Source organism: Halichoerus grypus, chromosome 6 (assembly GCF_964656455.1).
Source record: "Halichoerus grypus chromosome 6, mHalGry1.hap1.1, whole genome shotgun sequence".
NCBI lineage: Eukaryota > Metazoa > Chordata > Mammalia > Carnivora > Phocidae > Halichoerus > Halichoerus grypus.
In genome coordinates this window covers 22,996,627-23,011,252 of record NC_135717.1, presented here as the reverse complement: position 1 = coordinate 23,011,252, position 14,626 = coordinate 22,996,627, and the positions used below count along the sequence as shown (strand labels likewise).

General features: G+C 35.0%; 1 protein-coding gene across 1 annotated transcript in view; it reads left to right on the top strand.

Annotated features, from left to right (window-relative positions):
- Positions 1 to 14,626, top strand: part of LOC118549013 (phospholipid-transporting ATPase ABCA3-like) — a 191,444-nt gene that overhangs the window by 60,067 nt on the left and 116,751 nt on the right. The window contains exons 12-15 of the mRNA XM_036113189.2: positions 477 to 605; positions 7,008 to 7,163; positions 7,491 to 7,701; positions 9,955 to 10,105. Of these exons, the coding sequence (XP_035969082.2) occupies positions 477 to 605; positions 7,008 to 7,163; positions 7,491 to 7,701; positions 9,955 to 10,105 (647 nt within the window). The remainder of the gene's footprint in view (positions 1 to 476; positions 606 to 7,007; positions 7,164 to 7,490; positions 7,702 to 9,954; positions 10,106 to 14,626) is intronic.

Here is a 14,626-nt window from a genome sequence, read left to right as displayed (position 1 = left end):
AACATGGGGCACAAGCTCAGGACCCCAGGATCATGACCTGAGCCAAAATCAAGACTCAGAGGCTCAACTGACTGAGCCACCCAGGAGCCCCAATCTTATGTTTTTCATAACATCTACACAGTACCTAATCTGGTTCACAAATAAAGTAACAGTCTGTAATGTGAATGTATTAGAATATAGCAAATTATTTATATGTTTTTATTACCAATATAATCCATACCCATTGTAGAAAATTTGTATACAAAAGCAGAAAAGAACAAAAATTAAAAGATAGCTAATCCTACTACCTAGATTTAATTATTGATATTTTCCTGAACTATTCTGTAGGAGATAGTGCTAATTCTTTTGAGTAATCCACAAGCAGGCTGAATTTAAGATACTAATTTACAGTATCTTATAATGCTCTCTCACCAAAGCTCAGCTTCTTTTATGTCTTCTGCTTACTCGTAGGTTGTTACCCTCCTACCAGAGGAGAGGTTTATATTCATGGATTTGACATCTCAAAGAACATAATTGAGATTCGAAAAAACTTGGGCTTCTGCCCACAACATGACATGTTGTTTAATGACTTGACACTTTCAGAACACCTTTTTTTCTACTCTGTGGTGAGTCAGAAATGTTTTAAAATTATACAGTAAATTTATTTTTTTTCTTTTGATATATAGACATGTAAAGTTTAACACATTCAGCTAGCACCACAGAATATTTTCATCACCCCAAAACACTCCCTTGTGCTATTCCTTTGAGAATACCATATAAATGGAATCATATAGTATGTAACCTTAAAAGATTAGCTACTTAGAGCATAATGCCTTTGAGATCCATCCACACTTGTATGATCATTAGTGTATTTCTTTTAATTGCTGGGTAATATATCATGTTTAGATGTAATACAGTACACCAATTAAAGGACATTTGGGTTGTTTACAGTTTGAGTATGAACAAAGCTGTTCTGAATTTCATGTATAAAATTTTTTGTGTGTAAACATAATTTTTCATTTCTCTCAGAATGAGATTACCGGATCATATTATACGTTTTTAACTTTATAAGAAACTGCCAAACTGCTTTCTAGAGTGACTATACCATTTTGCACCCCCACCAGCAGTGTAGGAAAGTTCCAATTGCTCCATATCCTTTCCAGAATTTGGTATTGTAATACTTTTTAACATATTTTTTTTTTGAAAGGGAGAGAGAGCGCAAGTGGCGGTGGGGGACAGAAGGAGAGGGAGAGAGAGAATCTCAAGCAGACTCCACACTTAGTGCAGAGCTCAACGTGGGGCTCAATCTCATGACCCTGAGATCATGATCTGAGCTGAAATCAAGAGTCAGATGTTTAACCAGCTGAGCCACCCAGGCACCCCTATACTTCTTAACATTTTAACCATTCTAATAGATGTGTAGTTGTATATCATCCTGCTTTTAATTTGCATTTCATGAATGGCTAATGGTGTTGATTAACTTTCTTGGGCGTATTTCCCATTTTTATACCCTCTTTGATGAAATATTTGTTCAGGCCCTTTGTCCACTTTTAAAATCTGGGTTCATTTTGTTATTAAATTTTTGAGAGTTCTTTATTCTGGATATGTGTCCTTTGTTGGATAATGTGCTTTGCAAATATTTTCCCTATTTCTGTAGTTTCTTTTCATTTTCTTGGCAATGCTTTTTACAGAGCAAAAGTTTTTAATACTGAAATCCAATTTATTACATTTTGTATCACATTTTTCTTAAGGGATCCTGCCTTTGCTGTCTTTTCTAGAACTCTGTACCTAACCCCAACACATGAAGATTTATTCTGTATTTTCTTCTAAATTTTTTTATTTTTACATTACACTTAGATTTGTGGTCCATTTTTGGGTTAGTCTTTGCTTAAAGGTGTAAAATGTAGATCTAGGTTCATTGTTTTGCATATTGATGATCAATTGTTCTAAAACGATTTTTCAAAAATACTGTTCTTTCATCTTTGAATTGCTTTTTGCATTGTCAAAGATCAAATGGTCATATTTCTGTGGACTTACTTATCAACTCTCTTTTATGTGCTATTGATCCACACTGCCCTGATTTGTATAGCTTTATAGTAATTCTTAATATGGGATAATGCTATTCATCCAACTATATTCTTTTTCAAAAGTGTTTTAGCTATTATAGCTGTTTGGCTCTTCTAGATAAATTTGTGTATTATCTCTTATGTGTCTACAAAAATTCTGCTGTGATTTTGATTGGTATTACATTAAACCTGTATATCACTTTGGAGAAAGTTAACATTGTTACCATGTTGAGATTTCAAATCCTTGATCATGGTATTTCTATTAACTTAAGTCTTTGATATCATCACCATTTTTAGTTTTCACTATACAAATCCTATATATTTTTTTCATTATTTGGAGCCTTAAAAAGTTTTTTGATTTCCAGTTGTTCATTTCTTGTACATAGAAAAATGATTGATATTTTATGTTAACCTATTGTTCTTTGACCTTACTAAGCTCACTTAATGGGTTTAGGAGGGGGTTTTTTTTGTAGATTCCTTGGTTTTGTGCATAGACAATCATATCATTGGAGAATAGGGATAGTTTCTTTGTGCCAATATGTTTGCCTTTTATTTCTTTTTTTGCATGCCACACCGGCTAGGAACAGCATAATGTTGTGGGCATCCTTGACTTGTTTCTGATCTCTGGGGATAGCATTCTGTTTTTCACCATTAAAAATTTTTTTGCAGATACCCTTTATCACTGTGAGAAAGTTCCTTTCCTTGTTTTTTTTTTAATTTTATTTTAATTCTAGTATAGTTAACATACAGTGTTATATTAGTTTCAGGTGTACAACATAGTGATTCAACAATTCTGTATATTAAGGTAGTGCTCATCACAATAAATGTACTCTTAATCTCCTTCACCTGTTTCAGCCATCCCCCCCCACACCCACCCCCACTCTAGTAACCATCTGTTTGTTCTCTGTAGTTATTTAAGAGTCTGTTTTTTGGTTTGTCTCTTTTTTCTTTGGTCATTTGTTTCATTTCTTAAATTCCACATATGAGTGAAATCATTTCATATTTGTCTTTCTCTGACTGACTTATTTCACTTGGCATTATACCCTCTAGATCCATCCATGGTTTTGCAAATGGCAAGAGTCCATTCTTCTTTATTGCTGAGTAATATTCCAGTGTGCGTGTGTGTGTGTGTGTGTGTGTGTGTGTGTGTGTGTGTGTGTAATCTTCTTTATGTGATTCAATATTATTTAATGCCCTGCTCATGTGGCTTTTAAAATGATCTGCCTTCTCTTTCTAATGTGAGCATTTATTGCTATGATTTTTCCTCTTAAGCACTCCTTTGTTGCACCCCACAAATTTTGATACAATTTTTTATGTTTTCATTTTTATTCAGTTCAAAATATTTTCTACATTCCTGAGACTTATTCTGTGACTCATCATTTACAAGTATGATCTTTAATGTACAAGTGATGGAAAGTTGTCCTGCTTTCTTTCTGTTAAGCTTAGTTTAATTCTATTTTGGTCAGAGATCATATTGTGTAATTTTAAGTGTTTTAAAATTGCTAGGGTTTTATGACTGAGGATATGGTCTGTCTTGGTAACTATTCCATATGCACTTGAGAAGAATATGTTTTCTGCTGTTTGGTTGGAATTTTCTGTAAACATCAATTAGATTCAGTAACTTGATCTTGTTTAGTTCTTCTGTATATTTGCTGATTTCTGTGTAGTTGTTCTGTTACTTAGTGAAGAGTATTTCTGAAATATCCTATTATAGTCATGTATTTTTCTATTCTTCATTTCCATTCTATTCTTCTTTGTTTCCTGTGTTTTAAGTTCTATTGTTAGATGTATGCACATTTAAGATTATTATGTCTCATTATTCTCTTTATCAACATGTGATGTCCCTCTTTTGTCTCTGGTAATTTTGTTGTTGTTGTTCTGAAGTCAACTTTATCTGATATTAGTGTAACCATTCCAGCTTTCTTTTGATTTGTGTTTTTTTTAATTAAGTTCAATTAGCCAACATATAGTACATACCTAATTTTTGATGTAATGTTCAATGATTCATTAGTTGCATATAACACCCAATATTTTGTGTTCTCATGGTATATCTTCTTTAAACACTTTACTTTAAAATAACCTATATCATTAAATTTTAAGTGAGCTCCTTGTAGACATATTAAAAAGTCATGTTTTCTATACAATCTGAAAATATCTTTTAATTGATCTGTTTAGATCATTTAGTTTTAATGTAACTACTAGTAAGTTTATATTTAAATCTATCCTTTTATTATTCTCACTTTTTTTCTCTGCCCTTTCCAGTTTTATTTTGGGTTATTTGTTATTTTTTTAGTATTCCATTTCAGTTTGTCAATTGTGATTTTTACTATATCTCTTGTATACACTTACAGTGATTGCTGTAGACACTGCAAAATACAACCTTAAGCTTTTCACAGTTATTTAGAATCAATATTTTCTGACTTTATTTGGAATGTAGAAACCTTACCACTTACTTGTAGGTTTTTTATCCTCCTCCCTTTATGCTATAGTCGTCAGATATTACATATACAAATACTGAAAACATCAGACAATGCTATATTTTTCATTTAAAACTACCTAGTATGTTTAAAGAATCATAAGAAAATAATAGTTATTTTACTTACTGTTTCTTTATCGTTCATAATGTTTTGGGTTTTATATATTATTTCTCTTCTGTTTGAAAAATACTCTTTATCAGTTCTTTTAGACCAGTACTCCTGGCTACTGTTTCACTTAGTTTTCCTTCACTTGAAAGTACCTTTAATTTACTACCATTTTTCAAGAATATTTTTGCTTGACATAGAAATCTGGGTTAACAGTTCTTTTCCTTCAGCAGTTAAAAATGTTTCTCCACTGCTTTCTGGACACCATGGTTTCTGATGAGACATACAAAGTCATCTGAATTATTCTCCTATAGATAATATGTCATTTTTCTCTGGGTGCTCTCAAAAATTTTTTTGTCTTTACTTTCAGCAATTTGGTTAGGATTTGTTTGGTGCGGATTTCTTTGAGTTTATCTGGATGGAGTTTAGTCACCTTCTTCAATCTGTAGGTTTGTGTTTTTTTCCAAACCTAGGAAGTTTTCAGTCACTATTTCTTCAAATATTATTTCAGCCATATATTCCTTCTTCTCTCCTTCCGGAACTTCAGTGACATGAATATTAGACATTTTGTTATTGTCCCAAATGTCCCTTGGGCATTGTTTTTAAATTTTTACTTATATTCCAGTTAGTTAACATACAATGTCATAGTAGTTTCAGGTGTACAATTTAGTGATTCAACACTTTCATATAGCTGTTCATTTTTTTTAATCATTTATTTCTCTGTTCAGATTGGATAATTTTTATTGACCTACTTCAAGTCCACTGACCCTTTACTCTATAATTTTTATTCTACTACTATTGAGTATATCTAATGAGCTTTTTATTTTGGTTATTGAATTTTTTAGTTTTAAGATTTCCATTAATTTCTTTTTCTTTATTTTGATGTACTCTCTACTTTAAGTCCAGCATCTGTGCCATCCTAACATTGATATCTGATTGCCTTTTCCTAAGTGAGTTGAGATTTTTGTGATTCTTTGTGTGCCAAGTTATTTTTGTTTTTAAAAAGTGGATGTTTTCAAAAGTAACTCATGAGGGGTACCTGGGTTGGCTCAGTCGTTAAGTGTCTGCCTTTGGCTCAGGTCATGATCCCAGGGTCCTCGGATCGAGCCCCACATCGGGCTCCCTGCTCTGTGGGAAGCCTGCTTCTCCCTCCCCCACTCCCCCTGCTTGTGTTCCCTCTCGCTGTGTCTCTGTATGTCAAATAAATAAATAAAATCTTGGAAAAAAAGAAAGAAAAAAGTAACTCATGAGACTGCATCTTGTTTATTATATCTTATCTGTGGGCTGTGGTTTTAGTGTCAGCTTTGAAGTCTTTGAGTGATGATCCAGTATCTCCCATGTGTGTGTTATTCATTAGTCAGTTCACATCTGGGTAAAGGTTTACTAATTAACATAATTTTAAAGTTTGGTGTGCTAATTAGGATTAGATCCATGTATGTAAACAATGGGGTAAACACATGTGTTCATAAACAACTTTATGGTAATACTTTCCTGCTCCTCTCTCCTGTTATCTCCCCTGTATTTCCTGTTTCCTGAAGATTCCTTTCTCAGCCCTCCAGCCAGAAATTGTCCACTTTCACGACTGCCACATCCAAGTGACTGGAAAACAGAGAAGGTGGTAAAAAGCAACTGGGTCTGACCCTGTCCTGTCAGAGCCATGGCTCTACTTAATTGAGAAGATTCCCTTTCCTCTGAGTTTTGCTTTTGCAGGATTCCTGTTCCTTTCTACTCTTGCCACCATCCCTGCCACAAGACTCCTAATGGGTTGGGACACAAAAGAACAGAAAAAAAATGGAATTGGCCCTCCCACACTCTCTCAGAGCTTTAGGAGTGTTTTCTTTGCATTCCTCCAGCCAGAACTAGAGAGTTTCTCCTCAATCTTATTCTATCTGCACTATCAGGCTTTGGATACTTTGTGTTCAGGCTAGGAGGATACACAAGGGGAAAAATGGTAAACCCAATGCGGGCTCAGTGATACTTCAAAATATGGTGTTCTTTCTGATCCAACTGCTGATGTTTACTTTTTATAATTCTCCGGGTTTAATAATTGAGTTCAGTGAGAAATGAAGCAGAAGGAGGGGATGGTTTACTCCATCATACCTAGAAAATAGAGATGTTTCTTTTCTCCATTTCTGAGCTTCAGGTGTCTTTAAATCTGAAAATAAATTCTTTTTTTTAGGAATTCTCCTTTAGACTTAAAGGGAGGCAATGGGAGAAAGACACTATGTAGCTATGAGAAAAGAGATGGTATAAAATGTTTTAAGGGTTCAGTAGCAAGAAACTTCATTTATCTACATAGATATACAAAGACAGTTATTATCTAAAAACTTTCCAAGGATAGAGTTGGATGCACCATGTAAATTCTGCCTCCTCTTTTTAGGTAAAAAGAATATATCAAAACATGTATTCTATGGAAATTGACCATATGCTGTCTACTTTTAACCTGCTAGAAAAGCGTGATACATTTTCAAAGTCACTGAGTGGAGGAATGAAGCGCAAACTCGCCATCATTACAGCACTCATAGGGGACTCCCAGGTATTAAGAAAAAGAGGATGAAAAGTGGGGGGCGAGGAGGCACGAACCATGGGTTCCTGCCAACTGGTCTAAAAAACTCAGCTGACAAAACCCTGAGAGTTGGTATGAATGTTAAAGAAATGCTACCAATGATAATTAGAGGGAATGTCCATTATTTGGTTCAATTGTCATAATATGATTTGGGATTATTTTTTTCTAGGGTTTTTATCACTATGTACAGTCTATATTCTGTTATCTTAGCTTAAGTGTGTTCCTCTCAAACAGCAATTATCTCACAAGTAGCCTAGCATCAATTATCAATGGTCAAGGAATTCTTCTGGTTTTTAGGTAGTGATACTTGATGAACCATCATCTGGCATGGACCCAGTCTCAAGGAGAGCCACCTGGGATCTCCTTCAACAGTATAAACAGGATCGTACCATCTTACTGACCACCCACTACATGGATGAAGCTGATTTCCTGGGTGACCGCATTGCCATCATGGTCAAGGGGACACTGCAATGCTGTGGCTCTTCTGTCTTCCTGAAACAAATATATGGTTCTCTCTCCCTTTGCTCATTCTTGAGATATTGATGCCTTAGTAATATTCTTCTAACATGAATTTAATTATATGTTGTCTACATAGCCAAAATTTCAGTGGTGCCCTCTGTCCTACTAATTAGATCTCAACAATTCTAACTGGTTTTTAAGGCCCTTTGCAACCTGGATATTCCTTATATATATTTATCATTTGTTCTCCAACACGTACATTCAGACTCACTAAATACCTTTGTCAGCCTACAAAGGCCATGCTTATTTCTTATTTCTCCTATTTTGTACCTACTGACAGTTTTCTTTGCCCCTAGAATACAGTTGTGTCCAAGCAGATTTATGTTGTTGAGGAGAGGAAATAGAAATCAGTTATCTCTGATCCTAATTTCTCATTTGCCAAACTAGTATTAAATCCCCAGTGTGATGAGATAATGAGATAACGCTAAAATATGATAATTGACAGTACAGAATGTAGTACAGAATGAAAGCACCATACAAGTAGAATAAAACAGTCATTGACTTGAATAAGTATAGGGCTTTTTTAGGAGATAAAACCGATACATCAAACAATGAATTATTGAGGGCTAAATTACAGTAATAGGAATTCAAAATTGGAGGGCATAAACATAAATGTAGATAATTAAGCATGAATTGGTTCATCATTCATTCAGTATTTGAATTCATTCAACTCACATTAATTTTACTCTATGCTAGTTGTTGTGGTATCCACTTTATATGTCATATTTAATATTCAAAGCAACCCCATTTTATAGAATGTAAAACTGGGCCCTAGATAAATAAAAAAAATTATCTAAAGTCATATTTATATGCCCATTTAGGTATTCAAAGTTTATGATCACCTTATAGTTTTGAGTTCGTGCAGTTGACTTGTAATCCAAAATTAGATTTATCTGAATTAGGTGTACTTAGGTTTATGAGCCACATCATTTAAACAGCTATGCTTTTGATAAATCATTTATAATTTCTAATAGCATTCACTAGTGTTACTAATTATTGGTAAGATAGTACATAATGTTCAAGTAGGTATTTTAAAAGGCATAATACTTTGGAATGTTCCAGTCCCTTCTTACATGCTAAACTTTAAATATACTTAAATTGGCTTCTTACATCTTACTCAAAAGCCTAGGATTTTTGTTTGCTTCTTTGATGGCAATAGGACATTCCATGTTGGTGTTAGCATTCAACTCTCACTAACTACCTCACTTCTCTGTAAAAGGAGGCATTTTCTATTCAGTTTTAAGAGCATGAGACAATTGTGTCATGATTCCTGAGAAATGAAAAACGATTCACATATCAATTTGTAAGTAAAGCAAAAGTAGTTTTTGGTTCCAATAGCTAATAAATAGTGGATAAATCACTTTATTCTCAGGATGTAGTTGCCTCTTTGTAAAATGTAATAGTGTCTTCCATACTATAAGCCAAGTAAATAAACCAGATTATCTGCTAAGAGATATATATACTTAAAAACCTAACAGTCACTTTTTAATCCTAAAAAAGAAACATAAATGCAAATATAATGACCATTTGAAATACATTTATTTAAAAATAATGATGGTTTTCTCTAATTTCAGAAAACAATTTCTCTGTATAGGGAAAACACTAAGTGTAATAGTTCTCTATGTCTTTAAAGTCACTAGTCAAAAATCATATTCTCAGCCATATTCTCAGGCTTTCCATGGATCTCTGTCTAAAATTTAACAACCTTCTTTAAACACTTAATATATCCCTTTTCTGCTTTATTTTTTTGTAACACAATATATATTTTAACTTATTCCTCTTTATAATTACCTGCCTCTTTTGACTAGAAAGTAGCTCTTAGGAAGGCAGAAATTTTTATATGCTTTGTTCACTGTTCTAGGGCCTAGTTAATGCCTGATACACCCTGGACAACCAGTGATAATAAATTAATATTTATCAAAATTACAGTTTCAAGAGTAATAAGCCAGATTACAGGGGCCTTTCTTCATACATCTGTTTCTGATTATATACAGTAAGTCATTATTGTTCACTAAGAAGATTATAGAGGAAGTTGACGTTTATTCAATATCTTGGTTCTTGGAGCAGCATTTGGAAGTTTTAGGTGTGAGCCTTCCTTGAGGCATAACAAAGTATCTCATGACATTCCATGTCTTCTTTGTGGACCTAGGTAGCTTGAACCATGAAGAGCCAGGTTTGGAATTACAAAGAGATTAAAAAGTATGAAAATGCTTCATGTGGTCTTCTAAATGATTTCTCTCAGGTGCTGGATATCACATAGTCATGGAGAAAGAATCAAATTGTGATGTTGAAAAGATCTCAGCAATAATTCACTCTCATATTCCAGATGCCACTGTGGAAAACTTTACTGGAGCTGAATTATCGTTTATCCTACCCAAAGAATATACACAGAGGTAAAGAGTCAAAGTCTTACATGGATGATTTGGGTAACCAGAAATCATTTTAAATTTTCTCTGTTTAGCAAACTTAGTAGTATTTTGCCAATAAGCCAGGTGTCCAATTACAATCTGTTGCTGACTAGATTTGAAAAGTTCACAGCTGAAGACCTCTCATTGAACAAGAGGATTTTCCCATAAGTTCAAGTTCACACAAGGCTTATTTGATTTTTTAAGTGTTTATTTAAATTCCAGTTAATTAACATGCAGTGTAAAATAAGTTTCAGGTATATAATAAAGTGATTCAACACTTATACCCAGTACTCATCACAAGTGCATTCCTTAAACTCCATCACCTATTTAACCTATCCCTCTAACCACATCCCCTCTGGTAACCAACAGTTTGCTCTCTATAGTTAAGAGTCTGTTTCTTGGTTTCCCTCCCTCTCTTTTTTTTTCCTTTGCTCATTATCCATTTGTTTTTTAAAGTCCACATATGCAAATAATACAAAACATTAACTCCAAGGGATACATGCACCCCCATGTTTATAGCAGCACTATCAACAATAGCCAAATTATGGAAACAGCCCAATATCCACTGACAGATGAATGGATAAAGAAGATGTGGTGAGAGAAGTTAAGATGGCAGAGGAGTAGGGGGGGCCCTGAGTTTGTCTCATCCTTCTAATACAACTAGATATTTACATAATTCTGAACACCTGAGAAACCAATCGGAGATCTGAAAAGACAAATGCTGCAAGTCTACAAGTAGAAAAGCGACCATCCTTTGGAAGGTAGAAGTTGCAGAGACTTGAATCCTGTGTGATATAGCTGAGAATATGGTGGAGGGGAGGGAGCCTGCTTAATTAGGCTACCGCAAAGTTTTACAAGCAGCGGAGTGCAGAATTGGAACTTTTAGAAGTCTGCTACAGTGAGGGACGTGCCTGGCTTAAAGGTGCTCAGGTGGTGAAGCAGGGTGGAATCCCAGGTGTGACAATGTGGTCTGAAGATCCCTGGGGTCACAAGAACAGGTGGTGCCTGAGTGCAGCAGAGTTCCTAGGCATAGGAGCATGGAAGCCAGCTGAGAACAGTGAGTCTAGGTGCCAGTTTTCTGCTCTGTGTTGCCATAAACTGCAAACTACTGTGCATTTGTGTTACTGCCTTCCTGAGACGGGTCCAGCAAAAGGCAGAAGCATGGCAAGATCCTCCCCAGTATGAACAGTGTGGGTCCACACTGGGGGAGTCCTTAAAATTTAGAGTTTTGAAACTCACGTGCCTGAGATAAAAACCCTCAGTCATAGGCCGGGTGAACAGAGAGTTGTGATGGAAACTGGGGAGACAAGAGTGATTGACTGCTTTTCTGTGAAGGCTCACTGAAGAGTGGGGGGCGTGAATTTTCAGCTCCGGGGCTAGAGAGCAGGGCACAGCCATATTCACCCCACCCATCAATGATGAAAGCCTTCAGGGTGCAAAACAGCACCACCTAGTGGAGTCCAGAGCCCTTTACACCAATCCCTGCCTCCCTGCAAACTGGAGGCCCATTTCCAATAAGGCAAGTCCACCTGAGAATCAGTGCAACAGGCCCCTCCCCCCAGAAGACCAGCAAAAACAACTCTCCCACAGTTTACTGATTATAGAGGGCTTCAAAGCTTCAGCTCTTGGAGAAAACAGTATATAGCATTCTTTGTATTTTTATTCCTCAGTCTTAGTATTATTTATTGTTATTTTTTTCAATTCTTTTTCTTTTTTAAAATTTTTATTTTTATATATTTATTTTTTGTTTCCCTTCATTGTATCTTATTTAATTTATATATGTGGGGGGTGGGGTGTATATATATATATATATACACATTTATTTATATATATATATCTTTTTTTTTCTTCTTTTGGGATCTAGTTTATTTTAACAGAGCAAAACACACAGTATCTAGTTTGTTTTTGTTTTTTGTTGTTGTTATTGTTGTTTTTTTTCTTTTTCTTTATTCTTTTCTAAACAAATGACAAGACGGAGAAATTCACCCTAAAAGTAAGAACAGGAAGTAGTACAGCCAGGGATTTAATCAATACAGATATAAATAAGATATCTGAACTAGAATTTAAAACGATTATGAAGATACTAGCTGAGCTTGAAAAAAGCATAGGAGACACTAGAGAATCTCTTACTATAGAGATAAAAGAACTAATATCTAGTCAGGCTGAAATTAAAAATGCTATTACCAAGAAGCAGTTCCAAGTGGAGACCATAAAAACAAAGATGAACAAAGCAGAAGAGAGAACCAGTGATCTAGAAGATAAAATTGTGGAAAATAAGGAAGCTGAAAAGAAGAGGGAAAGAAAACTATTAGATCGTGAAGGTAGACTTAGGGAACTCAGCAATTCCATAAAGTGAAGTAATATCCATATTACAGGAGTCCCAGAAGATGAAGAGTGGGAAAAGGGAGGCTGAAGGTTTATTTAACCAAATTATAGCTTCCTAATCTGGGGAAGGAAACAGGCATTCGACTCCAAGAGGCACAAAGAACTCCCCTTAAAATCAACAAAAATACGTCAACACTTTGACATACTATAGTGAAAGTTGCAAATTATGAAGATAAAGAGAAAATCCTGAAAGCAGCTTGGACAAGAGGTTCTCAACCTACAATGGTAGACACATAAGGCTGGCAGCAGACCTGTCCACAGAGACCTGGCAGGCTACAAAGGACTGGTATGATATAGTCAATGTGCTAAATGGGGACAATATGCACCTAAGAATACTTTATCCAGCAAGGCTGTCATTCAGAATAGAAGGAGAGATAAAGGAATGTTGAAAAAGAAAACCAAAGCTGGAAGCATCACAATTCTGGATTTCAAGCTGTATTACAAAACTCCAGTCATCAAGACTGTGTGGTACTGGTACAAAAACAGACACATAGATCAATGAAACAGAATAGAGAACTCAGAAATGGACCCTCAACTCTATGGTCAACTAACCTTTGACAAAGCAGGAAAGAATACCAAATGGAAAAAAGTCTCTTCAACAAATGGTGTTGGGAAAATTGGACAGCCACATGCAGAAGAATGAAACTAGACCACTTTCTTACACCATACACAAAAATAAATTCAAAATGGATGAAAGACCTCAATGTAAGACAGGAATCCATCAAAATCCTAGAGAAGAACACAGGCAGCAACCTCTTTGACCTTAGCTGCAGCAACTTCTTGCAAGACACATCTCTAAAGGCAAGGGAAACAAAAGCAAAAATGATTGGGACCTCATCAATATAAAAAGCTTCTGCACAGCAAAGGCAACAGTCAACAAAACTAAAAGGCAACCTGCAGAATGGGAGAAGATACTCACAAATGAAATATTAGATAAAGGGCTAGTATCCAAGATATATAAAGAACTTATCAAACTCAACATCCAAAAAACAAATAATCCAGTCAAGAAATGGACAGAAGACATGAACAAACTTCTCCAAAAAAGACATCCAGATAGCTAACAGACACATGAAAAAATCCTCAACATCACTCAGCATCAGGGAAATACAGATCAAAACCACAATGAGATACCACCTTACACCAGTCAGAATGGCTAAAATCAACAACACAAGAAACAACAGGTGTTGATGAGGATGTGGAGAAAGGGGAACCCTCCTACGCTGCTGGTGAGAATGCAAGCTGGTGCAGCCACTCTGGAAAACTCTATGGAGGTTCCACAAAAAGTTAAAAATAGAGCTACCCTATGACCCAGCAATTGCACTAATAGGTATTTATCCAAAGGATAGAAACATAGTGATTCAAAGGGGCACCTGCACCCCAATGTTTATAACAGCAATGTCCACAATAGTCAAAATATGGAAAGAGCCCAGATATCCATTGACTGATAAATGGATAAAGAAGAGGTGTGTGTGTGTGTGTGTGTGTGTGGTGTATTATATAATATATAAATATTTATTTATTTATTTATTTTTATATAATGGAATACTACTCAGCCATCAAAAAGAATGAAATCTTGCCATTTCCAATGAGGTGGATGGAACTAGAGGTTATTATGCTAAGCAAAATAAATCAGGGAAAGACAAGTACCATATGATTTCACTCATTTGTGAATTTTAAGAAACAAAACAGATGAAAATAGGGGGAAAACAAAAGAGGGGTAAACCAAGAAACACACTCTTAACTATAGAGAACAAACTGAGGATTACTGGAGGAGAGGTGGGTGGGAGGATGGGTTAAATCGGTGATTTAAGGAGTACACTTGTGATGAACACTAGGTGTTGTATGTAAATGATGAATCACTAAATCCTGCACATTAATGTTACACTGTATGTTAACTAAGTGGAATATAAATAAGAATTTGAAGAATGAACAAAATTTATAGATTAATGAAAAAAAGATTGCATTTTTGTGGTGTTGGTGGTTATTTCTCCTCTCTCATTTGTGATTTTATTTATTTGAGTCCTTTTTTCTTTTTGTTAAGTCTGGCTAGAGGTTTATCAGTTTTATTAATTTTTTCATTGAACCAGTTCCTGGTTTCATTGATCTGTTATATTTTAGCTT